Source organism: Aegilops tauschii, chromosome 5, assembly GCF_002575655.3.
Source record: "Aegilops tauschii subsp. strangulata cultivar AL8/78 chromosome 5, Aet v6.0, whole genome shotgun sequence".
NCBI lineage: Eukaryota > Viridiplantae > Streptophyta > Magnoliopsida > Poales > Poaceae > Aegilops > Aegilops tauschii.
This window is the reverse complement of record NC_053039.3, coordinates 567577728-567597549: the sequence shown is the minus strand read 5'-3', so window position 1 is coordinate 567597549 and position 19822 is coordinate 567577728. Positions and strand designations below refer to the sequence as shown.

General features: G+C 45.8%; 2 protein-coding genes across 2 annotated transcripts; one reads left to right on the top strand and one right to left on the bottom strand.

Annotated features, from left to right (window-relative positions):
• Positions 1 to 10605: 10605 nt before the first annotated feature.
• LOC141022721 (uncharacterized) lies at positions 10606 to 12254 on the top strand. Its single transcript, XM_073498979.1, has one exon. It carries the CDS (start codon positions 10773 to 10775, stop codon positions 11703 to 11705), a length of 933 nt encoding a protein of 310 aa, XP_073355080.1. The 5' UTR covers positions 10606 to 10772; the 3' UTR covers positions 11706 to 12254.
• A 4920-nt stretch (positions 12255 to 17174) lies between these two features.
• Positions 17175 to 19283, bottom strand: LOC141023180 (uncharacterized). The gene is made up of 4 exons (XM_073499521.1): positions 18698 to 19283; positions 18524 to 18612; positions 17589 to 17951; positions 17175 to 17528 (listed from the first exon to the last, which is right to left on the bottom strand). The coding sequence occupies exons 1-4, from the start codon at positions 19281 to 19283 to the stop codon at positions 17175 to 17177; spliced, it is 1392 nt and encodes a 463-aa protein (XP_073355622.1).
• Between the last annotated feature and the right edge of the window lie 539 nt (positions 19284 to 19822).

The window sequence follows — 19822 nt, the reverse complement described above, 5'->3', positions numbered from 1 at the left end:
CACCTCCGGTTTTATTACCTCCCAGAAAGTCTGGAAGAACTTCACTGGGAGGCCATCCGGACCGGGGGCCGAAGAAGGGTTCATACCCTTAATTGTCGCCCACACTTCAGCCTTAGAGAACGGGGCCGTAAGGGCCGCGTTGTCCGCAGGAGAGACACAACTGTGGGCCGGCCAGATGTCTTGCGCCAGGGCAAGACCTCCCCGAGGGGAGGCAGAGAATAGGTCTCTGTCAAAGCCGACTACATGGGCCCGGATGTCCTCTGGCAGCTGCAGGAGGGTCTCGCCGTCCCAGAGAAGCGGGATGGAATTACGGCGACGACGACCGTTGGCAATGGCCTGGAAGTAGGCGGTATTGGCATCCCCCTTGAGGACCCAATTCTGCGTACCTCGCAAGCGCCAGTAGGCCTCCTCGTCCGTGTAGATGACCGTGAGCTAGTCTTCCAGGTCGTACCTAAGCATCCACTCCTCAGCAGAGAGGCCTGCGGCATCAGCCCGCAGATCGAGGGCCTGGATGGCCTCAAGAAGGGCTTTCTTACGCTCGCGAATGTCACGGCCCACATTTGCACCCCATCCTTTCATGAATTGCCGGGACCGCTTAGCACAAAAGTGTCAGGAGTCAACGGCCGAAAGGGCGCGATGGGGGGCATCACGCGCCTCGCGCCACCGGGCGGCCACCACTGACACAAACCGAGGTTGGCGCAACCAGAAGGGAGAACTTGAAGTCATCAAGAATGCTAAGAAAGAGAAAACGTTAGCTATCGAAAGAAGCTTAATGATCTTGATAGGACGCTTAAGTACATCGCCACGATTGCGACGCCAGGATCCCATGTCTATAGCTGAGCAAACAAACCCCATCATACTAGTGCATTGTTTGATGGTCATGAAAATGCGCCATGTGCCTAATTTTATTGTGTGGCTCTGTCCCATGGTTTTTTATTGTAATGGTTCAGAAAGTCTGTGTGATAATTGTCTGTCATTTAATCGAGTAAGGATAGCTGACTTGGCATTAAAATTGAAATCTCGCACAAATTCATATACGAATTATAAAAATGATTAAATTTTCAAATATGCCCGCCAATTGCAATATATAATAAATTGACCGCATCTACAAATTGGGATAGGTATGCATGCCGTCGCCCGCGTATGGCATTGGATCCACATGTAAGAAGCCAAATTACCCACGTCTGGACCCACTTGGTAGCAGCCATGTCAGCATCTCATTGGGTCTTCATGCCAGAATAGTTGACCGGTCAAATGCATCATCGTAATTGTTAGTGACGGTCAACGTCACAGAAAAAATGATGGCTGGTCATCCATGGAGTCATGCGCCTCCTACACGAAAGCAAAAAGGGAAAAAAAATGGAGTTTATATGCGTCCTTTGTAGGTTCCATGATGAATATGCCATGGAGTGGCCAGGGTTTACTTTCTATATACAAATTGTATCGTTACTATTATTGGCTCACATTTAGGAATCGGTTATTATAAAACCGTGCTACGTGACCATAACCGTGTGATTAAAAAGTCATGTCTAATATTAATTCTCTAAATGAAAAAGTAAAAAAAGTAAAAAAAGAAAATCAAAAGAAAACTAAAGAAACAGAAAAAATAGAAAAAGAAGAACAGCAAAAGGGGAATAAACAAAAAGCCAAAAATAATAAAATAAATCAAGACGGTTCTGCAGGCAAGCTCTAGGTAATGCCCGGTACAAGCGATATATATCATTTGGCGCCCGACAGCACGTCTGATAAAAGAGTCTCTCAAGAAGGTTGGCCTAATAACACGGTTCTGCCGCCTATTATTTAGCTAGCAATGGCTACTGATTCAGTCCCTCTCATCTTAAATGTGAAATGAATACTTGACGAAATAAAAAATGGATAAGGACATTAGTGTGTTTTGATGCAAGCTACAAGGTAGAGTGAAAAAATGTTAAATAAACATGATATCAAGTAACCCATGCAGCTAGACTCCTATATTTGTGATTTTCCAGTGCTTTTGCCCTTTTTTGTTCTTTTTATATATTTCCACTTGGTTGTTTTACTTTTTCTCCTCTTACATATATAGTATTTCTAAAGTATTCTTGTTCAATTTTTCTTTGTGCACATTTGACAAAATAGTTTGTGTAAACAAAAAAAATGCTTACTCACGATAAAACTATTCTAAATAAATTTTTCTTATACTATCAAACCAATTCACCTATTTAGAAAAATATTCATTTAGTTTCTAAATAAATCTTTAGAAAAAAATCTTGAATTTACAAAGTGTGTTTATGTATTTTAGAAAATGTACATGTGATTGTTAAAGTAGCCATGCTTATGAAACAATTCACATAATTTTGAAAAGAAATCATATAAAACAGAATATACACTTAAAAAAATTATCTGTATTTAAGAAAATAGCCATTGTATATCAAAAAACATTCATCGTGTGTTAAAAAAATTCATCAGGTGATTAAAATATGTAAATCATATGATAAAAAAGTCATGTTGTTCATTTTCTAAATGAAAAGGGATAATAAGTCAAAACAAAAAAATTATGAAAGAACTAAGACAGGAAAGGAAAAAAAAAGGAAAAGAGGGAAATAAAGAAAAGGCAAAACTAATAAAAACGAAACTGATGCATACCTTTTTCTTTCCGTTTGCCTGCTAGCTTAATAATTGATTGAAGCATCTCAATCTTGGTATCACGGCGACCAAGCCATGGACGCCTCGCCCTTCACTCCCTCAAAACACCACCTCCCGACCTCCCTCACTTTTGTCTAGTCTTCTTTCCTCTGCTCTGCCTTCGCCTAATTAAACCAAACTGCCCACAGCATGAAGGCCCCCATCCTTGGCGGCATCAAATCCAATGCTACGCGGTGAGCAGGCCGCCGTCCCTCTGTGCTAGCGAGCTCTGCGCCGTGTGTGGACGAGGCCGTAGGCATACGTGTACCAGCAGTAGCAATTTCATTCAAAAAGGATGTCCGATAACCCGTTCATGAAAAGATGAACTCGGGTCAGATTTGTTTGCGCGCAGAAAACATATCAGAGAATTGATTTACTACTCGGACGTTCCCTAGAGTTTGAACGGTCGGACCAAGCTGAAATTTGAGTGGTGGTCAACATAGGAATTGCGCAACCGATGAACAGTTGGATTTTCCAACGGATGTCCGGGATGGACGCTAGACTCCTCGCCACAAAGTCATCCAGATTCCCGTCCAGATTCGATTGGGCTCCGGTATGTCGGAGATTGCCGGAGATACCTCCATAGGAACGCGAGGAAATTTTACAAGGTTGTTGTAGACTCAATTCCACACAATTTCACCGAAGCAATCATCAAAGCGACACTCGAGGAGGCGGAGAAGGTGAACACAATCCGTTGTTCAACAAAAACGGCATGATCACACGAGGGCAATGTTGACGTTGAGCCCCCAAGCTCCATGGACGAATTCCTCTATGACTTCGGCTAGGATCAGAGTTGATGATGAAGGCACCCGCCTGATCATGACGATTTGACGCGAAGCGTAGTCCTTGGTCCAGGAAAGGTGACCAGTTGAGCCAGCAACACAGATGCCGACGTCGACGATGAAGTTCGGTTCCGACATGTAGATCACGTCGGAGCCAATCTGAATTCCCATGACCCCGCAGCGACTGCCAGCAAGGACCTGCATGGGCCACACATGTCGTGGTGTTTCAAATCGGTTGAGTGGCTTGGTAAGGCTGTAACTTCTATGAAAAAACATATTAGTCAAGATGCATGTTGTTTAGTTATCCTAACCTTTTGAAGTCATGATTATGATATTGTCATGGTGCACTGTCCTGCTTATGATTTTGGTGATGATAGTCTGCTAGATATGATTTTCCCTACTTGTAATTAGCCAGTTTGAATAGGATGGCATGTTTTCGTTCGATGTTGACAATTCTAGGCCATTGGATGATACGTAGCTGCTTTTGTATCGCTCCACATTTACCTGGGGTCAATATTAATGCTCCTATTAATAATTAGAGCCTTTAGTCATGCTATTATATATGTTTAACAAATGGATGTGATTGTTATGGGCATATCTCTTGATGCCGGAATTTGGGAATTGCAACTCTTTACATAGGCTTGCTAAATAACCCTTGGTACTATCTACTTAGACTAGATGAAGATATTTGATACTTTACCCACGCATGAGTAGTGTAGGTGTTGTGCAATTTGCTATTTCTTAGGTGATGATGAATGGGTTCCAGAACATAGGTTTTGTTTGTGGTTTGGTTAATATTACGATTGCTTAAACTGTTGTGGAGTAGCTCGCTACTATTATATCCTCACCAGCTATATGAGTGGTGCATAATCTTTATCTCCGCTGAACACAAACTATATTTTTCTGTCTCTTGTTATGTTCATTTGAGAGAGATCTAACATCGTTGTTTCTTTGATTATGACGAGAGCTAAAGGGGAAAAACAACCCTGGAAGTCAGAGTGTCAAGGAGGGAAGCTGATACAATCCTCGTGTTGTCAACTTTCAAGCTGATCCAGATAGCGAGTTAGTTCTGGTGAGTCCCTAGTCTCCCTTCTCTCTCCATGTGCCTTGACATGGTCCAGACATCGAGCTATGGTCAGTTGGGGTTCTGGCCACTGAACCAATGATTTAGGGTGGGTAGGGGTTATGTGATCATGTGACATGTGTTTGGTGGTCTCTGGCCAACACAACATTCCATATAGACCTCCTCTCCACTCCTTGACATGGTCTTGTGCTCCTGGTATGCGAATACCTACGGCCTCATCCACACACGGCGCCGAGCTCGCCACAAGGGAGGGATGACTACTTGCTCCGCACGTTGCATTGGATTTCATGCCGACAAGGATGGGGGCCACCATGGGGCGGTCAGTTTGGTTTAATTATATCTAAGGAGGGTTGCGTGGAGGCGGAGGCAGAGGAAAGAAGACTAGACATGAGCGAGGAATGTTGGCCGGTGGTGATCTAATGGAGTGAAGGGCAAGGAATCCACGGTTTTGGTCGCCGTGATACCAAGGTTGAGATGCATCAATCAATTATTAAGTTGCTAGGCAATCGAAAAGAAAAAGGTCCGCGCACCCATACGAAGATTGATATGCATATGTTTTGTTTAATCAGCATCCATGCGTATCATTGCATATGCATCAGTTTCATTTAATCAACATGGATCAGTTTCATTGAATCAAAAAATTGAACCAGAATAGTTTAGAATATTTTTAGAGTGAATTCTGGTTTTTACCCTCTATTTTGACATATTTTACACCAATTACCCTATTTAGCAGAATTTCATCCATTTTACATTATTTAGCAAAAGTGTTGCCACAGTTCACCATGTTTAAAATTTATGAGTGTTCTGACCGATGGGTCCCAATTGTAAGGTCTAGCTAGATGCCACATCCACAGGTTTTTTCTTGATGCTTTTTCTGCACGCCGAACCGCACCGCCCTAGCTTCTTCTGATAAGCTAGGCTCCATATGATTGCACTATAGTATCTCAGGAAACATATACTTATTCTTCGCTGGTCCACATATGTTCACCACGGGGTAAATTGAGGTAACACTTTTGCTAAATGGGGTAAAATGGATAAAATCCCACTAAACGGGGTAATTAGTGTCAAAAATGGCAAAATAGGGGGTAAAAACCGGAATTCACTCATTATTTTATATATTAAATAAATACAATAGGAGAAAAAGAAAAATAACCAAGTAAAAATAAATAAAAAGATCAAATAAAACAGCAAAAACACTGCAAAATCAAAAGAAAAAATAGGTTTTGTTAATTTTTCCCGTCATAGCAATCCTTAGTCCACTGGTTTTTGTAAATTCATGAAATTTCTTTTTATTTATTAAACATTGTGTTAACTTCATGAAAAGTAGTAGCAGCAGCCAACGGAAGTGTAGACATGGTCAGGAGGAGGAGAGCTGCTGCTTCAAATAGTTTTTCGAGACAACTGCATTATGATCTGCTGAGAGGAGAAGAGACGCTAGCAGTCAAGACTAAAGAACATATATAGGTACACCCGAGATACCAAATACTACTTTCAAGATGCATATTTGTTATTGACCTTATTTTCTTTAGCAGGTTGAATCACTAATGTTACTGAATTTCTTTGTGACCATCCACTAAAGGTGACTCTTGCTGAGCCATTTTGTTGGTACGATTACATAATCTACACAGACTCTATCGTCCCTTGCTAAAGGAGACCTCTGAAGAAATTGTCTTACAAAATGCATAAATCTCTTTTGATGGTATGATATCCATAATCTTCTTTGATGTGCAATACATCTTCTATTTTTAATTACTGATGTGTTCTGAACATATTTCAGAATAATCAAAATATCTTGATATTCGCAGGTTACTTTGGTCTGACTTACGGGGTAAAGAAAGCTTTTGTCTGGATTAGTTCGCTTCCAATCATTCTCATGTTTTAATGTTGTGAGTTACTTCCGCATATATGCACACCCGAAAGTGTTGACAAGTATTGGTCTGAGCAGTTGAAGGAAGATGATACAAAAATAGTCGAAGGACGGTCAGCCTATTTAGAGCAGTTGAAGGAAGATGATACAAAAATAGTCGAAGGACGGTCAGCCTATTTCTTTCATTCAACTCTCATTAGTCTTGCATGGCCTTAAAATAGTACTGTGGCGTGGGCAACTAAGAAGAATCATTACCACCTCTGAAGCAAATCTTCATTCAATTCTATATACATAAGAACATGCCCTCCTTTAATTTTCCTTATTGACTTTTATCCTTTGACCCTTATATAACTACTTCAGTTCAACACCTTTAATCTAATTATGTTCACCTTTGCGGAATCAGTAAGATACATACTTCACCATTCTCTCTTCATTTTCATATTTGTTCGGTTTACGTACATGCCTTTGTTTTGGAACAGGTCATCCTGACTTCCCAAACCATGGATATTTCAGACTTAAAATATTATCTAGAATAGAATATTGAATGCATAATATGCTTATGAATTGTCATGTTCAGTTATTGACCAAAAGATCATCATCGTGCTATGTTCAAAAGATTTCTCCCTTGAATGGTCTTGCCTTATGAAGTCAAAATTGCATCACCATTTTATTTCATCATGATTTTTTTTCATGCTAATTGTTGTATAATGTTGCCTTCACTAAATGTAGGAGTGGTTCGGCTTTTTATGTGCAGAAATTATGGGACAAACTGAATTGGCAATTTATGTTCTCGCTGTCATCAACTCTTACACACTATTATTTTTCCCACTTTTCAAGTGCCAGCACTCAGTTCCTATTAATGGAGGTGATTGTTTGTTTTCTTCACCATGACGATAAGTAGTGAGTTATGATGCGGGCACATAAGAAGAATCATTACCACATCTGAAGCAAATCTCCAATGCCAATTTGATTTGTGCTATATTTTTTATTCTTTGTGGGCAATTTGATGCACAAATGTTTGTCAGGGCCACGATATTTTGCCAGTGGGAACTGAAACCACTAATTTTAATATTTTTTAAAGGAAATGTTATGTATTTTTTCTAGCCAGTTCTGCATTGTTCAATCTCATGAAATGGTTTTAATTTAGCCAAGAAACGATATGGCTGAAAGCATATCCAAATTATTTATATTTCACTTGTCTAACATATCCCATTTTTCCTACAACAGTTCCCGCAACAATGTGCGGGGTGTCATCTAGTTTGAATGAATGAGTGAGGGAATAGGGGCTTAACAGAGGGAGGTGACATAGTGCACGCGGAGTCGTGGCTTTTTGTCGTGATTGTGCATATAAAAATAACAAAATATAAATGAATACCTCGATAAATAAATAACAAAACTACAATTTAAAAAGAAAATAAAAACTTCAAAGAGATGGATAAAAAACATTAAAGAAAATATTGATAAAAACGTAAAAACAATTCAACCGTCTGTGCATTAGAATTACTGTAATCCTTAGCAAATGTATTCGTTTATTAATTACTTGGTAGGGTTACAAAATAAATGTTTATCTCGATCATGCGAGTCTAGCTGCACCGGTTACTTGATACATGTATATTTAACTTTAAAAATACTCTACCTTCTAGCTTGCGTCAAAACACACTGATGGCATTATCCAATTTTTAATTACTCAAGTATTTAATTTACGCTTAATAATAGAAGGACAGCCTCAGTAGGCATTGCTAGCTTAAAAACCAGCGGCAGATCCACGTTTTTAGGCCAAGCTTGGCCAATAACTATCTTTTCGTACGGTTTTAGGGTTAAACATGTCTTTTTTACTCTTTTCTATAATATATATAGAAGGTTGGGAGATCTCAGGGTGGGCTATCACACATTCGCCCAACCTTCTTGAGAAACTCTTTTACTAGACGTGCTTCGGGGTGGCAAATAATATATATATATCGATTGTACCAAGTATTAGAGCATCTCCAGCCGTTGGAGCACCAAGAACACCACCGAACCAAAAAAGTAGGTGTCTTGGGGGTCCAAATGCTTCATCCGGCCGAAATATGGGTGCATGAGGAGGGCATCTTCTCAGCCACACCCCACCCCAATCAAAAGTTTGTGAGGAAAATGACTAAGTGGGCCAAGAAAAAAGACATGTGGTGAGACACGATTCGCCGAAACTTCTGCCGGCGCCCCCAAAAGCTCCCAACGTGCTGCTTTTTTCCTGGGTTTGCCGGCGCTATTTTGATGTCCTGTGGGGGCGCTGGGGGCGTTCCTGGGCCGTTTTTCGGCAAAAAGATGGTCCGAGCGTAAAACCGAGCCTAAAAAGGTGTCGTGGGGGACGTCCTGGGGGTGGGGGGGGGGGTGGAGATGCTCTTAGTTAGAGCTCGCCTGCAGAACACCCGGGCCATGGCCCGATACGCACATGCGATGTACTGGTTACTTTTAGGTTCGTTGAACACATGGCTCTCTTCTTGGTGTATCTACCTGATTTTTGTTCATGATATTATCTTTTTTTCTTGTTTTCGACTAGTTTCTTGTGGGTTTTTTTAATCAATTTTTTTTCTTGAATTCTTTTAATTATCTTTGCCTCTTTTTTCATTTCCCTATTATTTGTTGTTCTTTTCCCACATTTTTCTCTTTCTTTATTTTCTGTGATTTTCTTCTTACTTATTTTACTTATGCAATTAGAAAATAACAGTACACATGACCAACGTATGTATTTTAAATAAATGATGAATATTTTTTTACACAATGAAATTTATTTAATATATGATGAGTATTTTTTTTAAATACGCGATAAAAAAATTCAAGTGTATTTTCTATTTTATGTCCTAAATGATTATTTTCCAAACTTATGTGAATATATTTTTAAATGTGAGAATACTTTAATAATTACATGGACATTTTTAGAAATACGTGAACACTCTTTGCGAATACATGTAATTTCGTTTTGAATAAAAGATTTTTTTACGAACTAAATGAATATTTTTCGAAATAGGTAAATCATATTCAAAAGTACAAGAACATTTTATTTAGAATATATTAACAAATTTCAAATGTATTATATATTTTGAAATGAGTAAGGACCTTTTTAATACGAACTATTTCTGTCAATAGTGCAAATAAAAAGCATTACCTAGAATAAAACAGACATATTTTTTATAATATAATAAAATAATCATAAGTTGATAAAATAAGAAAGGCCAGTAAAAATATATAAAAGAACAAATAAAGCAGCAAAAACACTGCAAAGTCACAAACAAACAGAAATGCGTCAACCAGGCTAACTGACAAGTGGCCATTGCGAGTAAAAGGTGAGCATTCGGCGAGGGAAAATGTTTTAAATAAGTCGGATGATTTCTTGTCTTTATCAATCACGTCCAGAGCCGTCCGATCCCACATGATCGTGTGGCGCGAGCGCTATCTCCCACGCAGGAAGGTAGCGAATGCTCTGTCTTCCACACGCAAAAGTATCCAAAGTTCGTGACATGTGGTAGCGTTCGGACAACTGCCTATTTAAATGATCTTTTTTAACGTACTCCATATGCAGTGATTTTGCTAGGTAACTACACATGTGATGGTACAAATACTAGAACACCATCTTTCTCGATGCTGATTGTGGTAAAGTGAAGGTTGCTAATGTTTAGAGTAGCACCATTGACGCCACCACCTTCTTCGACGCATGCCATCGTAGCATCATCGAAGCAGCCGGGTCACCATTGCTGCACCGCTGCAGTCGTTGCATTATCGTTGGTGCAGCCATGTCCATCATTGCAACACTTTCGTGGCCCTGGAACACGTTGCCGCAACATCATCATGGTTGTCGAAGCAGGACGTCGTGGCTGTCCAACCATGTCGTCACAACATCATCGCTGCCATCCAAGTACAACACCGACGTTAGAAGCATGTTGCCGCACCATTGCCATGGTCGTCGAAGCACGTCCCGTAGCATCACCGCGACCGTCGAAGTCTGCCATTGAAGCATTGTCGTGGCCGTCAAAGCGCCATCGCGGCGGTCGATGTAGCACGCCTCGTAGCATCACCATGTCCGTCGAAGCATGCTGAGTATTACCGAGCGGCAAGGTGCACCGACGCGAGCTGCAATGGAGCAAGGTCGGTGCCGCGACGGAGCATCATGGGGCGTGCTGCACTAGTCCATTTTATGTACGGATTGCTGTACTAATCCATTTCATGTACGGATTGCTTAGGACACGTACGTATGACCGGTCAAGGAAACTGAATCCCGGGCGGGCTCGCTGTCGATCCATCTATATAAGCTAGGTACCCAGATGGCAAGCAGCTAGCGAGTTCAGGGTTACACGTACATACCTAGCTACTTGATCCATCTCGTACGTGCGTAGCTAGCTCTGCGATGGCCGACGGCAAGCTGGATCCTCCCGCCGGCTACGCCTTCGACCCAGCCGAGCACGAGCTGATCACCAAGTTCCTCCGCCCACGGATCGCCGACGCCTTCTTCGCCAGCCGCCTCATCCACGAGTTCGACGCCTACTCCGCCGCCCCCGGCGACCTCGTCGAGATGTATCAACACGCGCAAGGAACGGACAAGGGCGACGGGAAAGGGGGCGTCTGGTACTTCTTCACCCCTGCCCGTCGTCACCAGACCAAAGGCGGCCGCGGTGGCGGGAGGCGACAGCGTGGCGTGGCCGACGCCGGCGAGGGTTACTACTGGCACTCGGAGAAGGGCGGGATACCCGTGCTAGACAACCAAGGTAAACTCGTAGGCCATAGACGAAACCTCAGCTACGTCAAGAAGTTGCCGGGAGAGAAAGAGAGGATCAGGATCGGCTGGTGCATGAACGAGTACAGCGATGACAAGCAAGACGGCTTGGTGCTCTGCAAGGTCTGCGTGTCTCGTCACAGGAGCGAGACCACATACCACGAGGTAATCAATGCTCCCGGTTCCAGGAAAAGGAAGGCCGCCGACGTCCAGCACCCGGATGCTCCACGTCCCCAAACCCCACGCCGCCAGGAACCGCCGATCGTCCAACAACCCGGGATGCTTCACGAGTATGGGCGCTGGTTCATGTCCGACGAAGGCGAGACGTTCTTGCCGCCCGGAGCTGTGGACGACGGAAGCGTGGATCCAGGCGGGTTCTTCACCGACGACATGCTTCAAGATTTTCCCGTGCTCCATGACGCTGTGGTGGCGCAGGGGTTCTTGCCCGGCAAACTCGACGGCGAAGTCCAAGAAGGCACTAGTGCTGCAGATGATGAAGACGAGGCCTTCCGGTGCACGTTAGATGAGCTGCTCGGCTTGTGCGACGACACGACTGTACTAGTCTAGGAGAGTGGATCCTTTCACCACGTGAGGGCCGAGTGCGTGATGAAGAACTCCGAAACCTGCATCCAGGAGATGATCCAAGAGATGATGTACTAGTCTTGCTTAGCTTTGATGTATGTCATTGTCATGGCACAAAAGGTGTCTTGCTAATTGTATTGTGATGATGAACAAGCAATTAATCCGTGTGCAGCAGCCGAATTGATTAATTTCTCCATTTTTTTCTCCATATATTCATTTTGTATTACGTATGTAATGGTTAGGTTTTTTTTATCAGTAATGGTTAGTGTTTCAGTTTCTCTGTTCGTGATTGAAAAGGTGCTTGATTGTTTCATCTATCCAAATCCAAGTACCCATTTCCCCTCAAAACGTACAGGGCATCACGGGATATAATCCCTCTCCCCTCCTCTCCCGTGTCGCTCTTGCGAGCGACCGGGGTGAACCCTAGCTGCCGTGACCTGTCCTCCCTCTCCTCTGCTCTCCTCCCTCGCCGCCGCCCAGCGACGCCGTCGGGCGAAGCCCGGTCGGTGGGGGCGGCGGCGGGGCCTCTTCTTCCTCGCCCTCGTGCTCCGCGGCTGGCGTGAGACAGCCGGTCGAGTGGGGGCGCCGGTCTTTGGCAGGGCCGGCGGCGCGGCGGCGTGCTCGGAGTTCGGCGGCGGGGTTGCCTGGTGGGGACACGATGTCGAGTGGCAGGCTCGTTTGTGGTGTGGCGGCCGCTGGGATTCCCGATCTGGGCAGTGGCGTGCTGGCGCAGATCCGGCCCGACCCTCCCGGATCCGGCTCCTGGATGGCGGCGGGCGGCGCGGGACGGTGGCTGAGGTCGGTCTTGACCTCGGAGTGGGGTGGTCTGCAGCGGCGCTGCTGTGGCCTGGTGGTTGTCTGATATGCGCGCGGCAACTGCGGGTCTCTCCGGCGGCGGTTCATCAGCGTCGGACTCGGGTGAGCTCCCTCCCTCTTCTTTGGACTCAGCGACGCGCTTGTCGGGTCGGGGTGGCGCCATGGTGTGGTGGTGCGCGCGAGGCCTGCCGGTGGTGGCACGGGACTTCGGGAAGGGGCAGGGTGCCCCTGCCGGTGGTGAAAACCCGTTCTGCTTTGCCAGGCCGACGGCACCGGCGTTCTAGCGTCGTCCTCTTCTTGAAGGCGCCGTCGCGGCATCTCATTTGTCGTCGGAGTGCTCCGGGGGAAACTCTAATCCTTGGATTGGGCGGTGGCGACACAATGGTGTCGTTCCCTTGCTGAAGGCGTCGCTTTGGAGCTCATTGTTCGTCCTACACGACTTCTCCTCCTCGCGGTGGCCCGCCCACGGTTGAGGGCCCCGACATCTTCGTAGTAGTGCTTATTATGTTCATCTGATGTTGGCTAGGATTTTGTCGGGGTAGTGTTGCTGTTATCAGCGTCCTTGTATCCGGCCTTGTGTGTGTGTGTGTGTGTGTGTGTGTGTGTTTGTATCGGCAGGTTCAGTAGGTTGAGGAGCAACTCTTTGCTCTATTGGCCGGGGTGAAGATACCCCGAACAAGCCCCTCAAAGGATTATGTTCCATAGTAACAAGTGACAGTAAATTTCAGCACACTATATAATTTTTTCCTTACCAAATTCCACCTACCAAAGGCGCTTCACTCCCTGGCAACGGCGCCAGAAAAGAGTCTTGATGACCCACAAGTATAGGAGATCTATCGTAGTCCTTTCGATAAGTAAGAGTGTCGAACCCAACGAGGAGCAGAAGGAAAGGACAAGCGGTTTTCAGTAAGGTATACTCTGCAAGCACTGATATTATCGGTAACAGATAGTTTTGTGATAAGGTAATTTGTAACGGGTAACAAGTAATCAAAGTAAATAAGCTGCAGCAAGATGTCCCAATCCTTTTTGTAGCAAAGGACAAGCCTGGACAAACTCTTATATGAAGGAAAACGCTCCCGGGGACATATGGGAATTATCGTCAAGCTAGTTTAAATCACGCTCATATGATTCGCGTTCGTTACTTTGATAATGTGATATGTGGGTGGACCGGTGCTTGGGTACTGCCCTTCCTTGGACAAGCATCTCACTTATGATTAACCCCTATTGCAAGCATCCGCAACTACAAAAGAAGTATTAAGGTAAACCTAACCATAGCATGAAACATATGGATCCAAATCAGCCCCTTACGAAGCAACGCATAAACTAGAGTTTAAGCTTTTGTCACTCTAGCAACCCATCATCTACTTATTACTTCTCAATGCCTTCCTCTAGGCCCAAACAATGGTGAAGTGTCATGTAGTCGACGTTCACATAACACCACTAGAGGAAAGACAACATACATCTTATCAAAATATCGAACGAATACCAAATTCACATGACTACTTATAGCAAGACTTCTCCCATGTTCTCAGGAACAAACGTAACTACTCACAAATCATATTCATGTTCATAAACAGAGGGGTATTAATATGCATTAAGGATCTGAACATATGATCTTCCACCAAATAAACCAATTAGCATCAACTACAAGGAGTAATCAACACTACTAGCAACCCACAGGTGCCAATCTGAGGTTTTGGGACAAAGATTGGATACAAGAGATGAACTAGGGTTTTAGAGGAGATGGTGCTGGTGAAGATGTTGATGGAGATTGACCACCTCCCGCTGAGAGGATCGATGGTGATGATTTCCCCCTCCCGGAGGGATGTCTCCCCGGCATAACAGCTCCAACGGAGCCCTAGGTTGGTTCCGCCAAGGTTTTGCCTCGTGGCGGCGGTGTTTCGTCCCGAAAGCTTGCTTATGATTTTTTCCAAGGTGAAAGACTTCATATAGCAGAATATGGGCACCGAAGGCCTGCCAGGGGGCCCACGAGGCAGGGGGCGCGCCCCCACCCTCGTGGCCAGGGTGTGGGCCCCCTCTGGTTGATTCTTTCTCCAGTATTTTTTATATATTCCAAAACGTGCCTCCGTGAAGTTTCAGGACTTTTGGAGCTGTGCAAAATAGGTCTCTAATATTTGCTCCTTTTCCAGCCCAGAATTCCAGCTGCCGGCATTCTCCCTCTTCATGTAAACCTTGTAAAATGAGAGAGAATAGGCATAAGTATTGTGACATAATGTGTAATAACAACCCATAATGCAATAAATATCGATATAAAAGCATCATGCAAAATGGACGTATCAGAGGTCGACCATGGAAGCCATTTTCTTGGTACGACAACTTATGGAGAGATATATGGAGCAAAAGAAGGACTTGCATATGGTGTTCATTGACGTGGAGAAGGCCTATGATAAGATACCGCGGAATGTCATGCGGTGGGCCTTGGAGAAATACAAAGTCCCAGCAAAGTACATTACCCTCATCAAGGACATGTATGATAATGTTGTGACAAGTGTTCGAACAAGTGATGTCGACACTGATGACTTCCCGATTAAGATAGGACTGCATTAGGGGTCAGCTTTGAGCCCTTATCTTTTTGCATTGGTGATGGATGAGGTCACAAGGGATATGCAAGGAGATATCCCATGGTGTATGCTCTTTGTGGATGATGTGGTGCTAGTTGACGATAGTCGGACGGGGGTAAATAGGAGTTAGAGTTATGGAGACAAACCTTGGAATTGAAAGGGTTTAGGCTTAGTAGAACTAAAACCGAGTATATGATGTGCGATTTCAGTACTACTAGGTGTGAGAAGGAGGAGGTTAGCCTTGATGGCCAGGTGGTACCCCAGAAGGACACCTTTCGGTATTTGGGGTCCATGTTGTAGGAGGATGGGGGTATTGATGAAGGTGTGAACCATCGAATCAAAGCCGGATGGATGAAGTGGCGCCAAGCTTCTGGCATTCTCTGTGACAAGAGAGTACCACAAAAGCTAAAAGGCAAGTTCTGCAGGACAGCGGTTTGACCCGGAATGTTGTATGGCGCTGAGTGTTGGCCGACTAAAAGGCGACATGTTCAACAGTTAGGTGTGGCGGAGATGCGTATGTTGTGATGGATGTGTGGCCACACGAGGAAGGATCGAGAGTCCGGAATGATGATATACGAGATAGAGTTGGGGTAGCACCAATTGAAGAGAAGCTTGTCCAACATCGTCTGAGATGGTTTGGGCATATTCAGCGCAGGCCTCCAGAAGCTCCCGTGCATAGCGGACGGCTAAAGCATGCGGAGAATGTTAACAGAGGGCGGGGTAGACCAAATTTGACATGGGAGGAGTCTGTTAAGAGAGACCTGAAGGATTGGAGTATCACCAAAGAGCTAGCTATGGACAGGGGTGCGTGGAAACTTGCTATCCATGTGCCAGAGCCATGAGTTGGTTGCGAAATCTTATGGGTTTCACCTCTAGCCTACCCCAACTTGTTTGGGACTAAAGGCTTTGTTGTTGTTGTTGAAAAAATAGTTCCTGTACAAAAATAAGTGCCCACTCATTTAAAAATATGTAATTGAATTTAGAAAGTGTTTGACTATTCTAAATAAAAAATTATTGTACTTTCAAAAATGATTCATGAACTATCTAGACAAATATCCATATAATTTATAATAGATACTCATGTATTTAGAAAATGATTTTCTTTTTTCCTAAGAATGTTCACATGTTTTATAAAATTTACATGTAATTATCTTTATTTACCCTACCTCTGTGTATTGCGGCATGTGCATATATATTTTGGAATTCATCCATATGTTGTAACCTCCGTATATATTATTTTGTAGGAAAGCAAGGATTCTCAAATGATGACTTTCTTGCAAGTATTGGGGTCCAGAAACAGTAACCTGAAGCTATCAACAATGTGGTGGTGGTGCACCATGAAGCAAAAGAAGCAGTCGAGCACACATTGGTTGTACAGCAGTAGGAACTTCATGCTATGAAGAAGGCCCTAGGTGAGCAGAAAATAGAACTTGGAGCCGTTAAGAAGACCCTAGCAGAGCAACAACTAGAACTTGAAGCTGTCAAGATGGACCTAGAAGAGCAGCAGCAAGAACATGAAGCATGTCGTGCCAGGTGCGTAGCATGAACTTCAATATGTGAAGATTACGTACACTTTTACACTAGCAAAAACATACTTGAAGGTGTCAAGAAGGCTCTGCCAGAGCGGCAAGACTAAATGGAATGCCTGATAATGGCCCTGTTAGATCTGCATAATCATCTTGAATCTATCAACACTTCCCTTACCGAAAAAGGCTTTCTCCCCTCTTTATAAAAAAAGCAACCATCGAGCACAAAGTTAACAAGGTTCCGACCACAAAAACACACACACACAGCCACCGCAGGCAGTTCCGACGAACACACACACACAGTCGAAACCCAAGTTCAGCTGTGGGCACAGCACAACAAGCCCAACATCGGCGCAAGACACACACAACAAACATAACGGCGGTGGCGAGGTGTAGAAGATCTAATCCGGCTCCGGCGCTGGTGGGGGAAGCGGTGGAGCCATAAGGAGAGCCATCGAGCGAAGCTGGATGATGATGGAGGTGATGGCGTCTATCTCCCGGGGACGGCTAAGCGGCCGCCAAAACTGCAACTAACCAGACCATTTGAACAAAGCGTCAGTAGCACGTCGAAAAGGAATGCGCTGAATCAAAAGTTTATTCCTAACAGTCCACAGCGTCCAGGTTAGCACCCCGATGATCAGCCACCTAATGTGGCGAATTGAGGGAGCTGACGCCTGGAGTTCCGCGAAAAGAGCGGGGAAGTTGTTGTGGTCCCTGCTTCCACCCACTATTTCACGGAAACAGCTCCATAGGAACTGCGGGGACAAGCATGTGAAGAAGATATGGTTCAAATCCTCTTCAGGCCCGCAGAGCGGGCATCGCCCATCCCCTGGGCCGTTGCGCTTCAGGACCTCCACGCCGGATGGGAGGCAGCCGCGAATCCACTGTCACAAGAAAATCCTAATCTTCAAGGGGAGCCATATATCCCAGATGGTGGTGTGTACCTCATGACCCAGCGAAGCTGTGATGGCCTGGTATAGAGATTTAGTGGAGAATTGCTCAGATGGCTCTAGACGCCACCTGGCACGGTCTTCTCCTACCTCAAGATCAGGTTCGTGCAGCGCGATGCATTCCAGCAGCTCATGCCAGTCCGCGTTCTCAGGCAGGCCAAACGCTCTCCGGAACGCGAGTTGCCCTAAGTCAATAAGGGTCGTCGCGACAGAGATCCGCGGGTCAACCGCGATGGAGAATAGGTAGGGAAAACGTGCCGCGAGGGGTAAGTCTCCAGCCCATCTATGGAACCAGAACATCGTGGAGGTGCCCGATCCAACCGCGATCAAGGTGCCGATGCGGAGGATCGGTAGGAGCTGTATGATGGATTGCCAGAACTAGGAACCTCCAGACCACTGGCAGAAGGTGAGAGGCTGGCCACGGAGGTATTTCTGCTGAATGAGGTGAAGCCACAGGCCACCCTGTCCGTTGGCAATCCGCCAAAACCATCTCGTTAGGAGGGCAATGTTCATGCGTTTGGAGGACATGATCCCGAGACCACCCTGGTAGGGCGGTTTACAAATCTCCGACCAACGAACCATGTTGTATTTCTACTTGTCGCCCTCGCCGGCCCAGAAGAAGCGCCCCTGAACTATGGCAATCTCGTGATCAGAGTCTCAGGAAGGCTGTAGAAGCTCATGATGAATAAGAGAAGGATGGCCAGGGACGAGTTAATAAGCACTGTCAGGGCCGCCTTCGAGAGACATCGGCCCTGCCAAGCCTCGATGCGGTGTTGAAGCTTCCCAACTGTGGGGCGAAGCTCAGCCACCGTGAGCCTCAAATCACTAATGGGGATCCCCAGATAGGTCGTGGGGAAACACCCAAGCTGGCAATTGAGCTGATCCGTGATGCTCTGCCGTTCGTCTTGGGAGTATCCCAAGACCATTACCACACTCTTATTGAAGTTGATCCCGAGGCCAGACATCTGCTGGAAGCATATCAGGAGGAACTTCAAGTTCATGATGTCGGTCGCCGAGCCTTCCACCATGATAATGGTGTCATCCACATATTGGAGGAGGGAGATCCCGTTCCCCCCCCCCCCCAACTAGATGCGGGGCTATGCCCTTAATGTGGCCCGCAGCCTTGGCTTTATCTAAGATGGCTGCCAGAGCATCGACAACCATGTTGAAGAGGAACGGTGAGAAGGGGTCGCCCTGGCACATCCCACAAGATGTGGGGAAGAATGGGCCAACCTCGCCATTAATGTTCACCGCGGTCCGGCCTGAGGATACCATTTGCATCACTTGGGAGACCCACCTGTCGTTGAAGCCCTTCCGCAGCAAGCATTCCCGAAGGAAGGGCCAACTGACCGTGTCATACGCCTTGTGGAAATCCAGTTTCAGGAAGACTGCCTTGAGGTGTTTGGAGTGAACCTCATGGAGTGCTTCGTGAAAAACCAGAACTCCGTCAAGGATATACTGGCCCTGAATAAATGCCGACTGATCAGGGTGAGTGATCCCGTCGGCAATGGGGGCCACCCTAAGGGCGTACCCCCTCGCGAGGATGCGGAAGATGACATTAATCACCGTAATCGGCCGAAACTGGCGAATATCCGAAGCCCCAGTTACTTTGGGGATGAGGGTGATGATCCCAAAGTCCAGCCTGGCGAGGTCAATGGACCCTACAAAGAATTCCTCAGACAAGGCCATCACCTCCGGTTTTATTACCTCCCAGAAAGTCTGGAAGAACTTCACTGGGAGGCCATCCGGACCGGGGGCCGAAGAAGGGTTCATACCCTTAATTGTCGCCCACACTTCAGCCTTAGAGAACGGGGCCGTAAGGGCCGCGTTGTCCGCAGGAGAGACACAACTGTGGGCCGGCCAGATGTCTTGCGCCAGGGCAAGACCTCCCCGAGGGGAGGCAGAGAATAGGTCTCTGTCAAAGCCGACTACATGGGCCCGGATGTCCTCTGGCAGCTGCAGGAGGGTCTCGCCGTCCCAGAGAAGCGGGATGGAATTACGGCGACGACGACCGTTGGCAATGGCCTGGAAGTAGGCGGTATTGGCATCCCCCTTGAGGACCCAATTCTGCGTACCTCGCAAGCGCCAGTAGGCCTCCTCGTCCGTGTAGATGACCGTGAGCTAGTCTTCCAGGTCGTACCTAAGCATCCACTCCTCAGCAGAGAGGCCTGCGGCATCAGCCCGCAGATCGAGGGCCTGGATGGCCTCAAGAAGGGCTTTCTTACGCT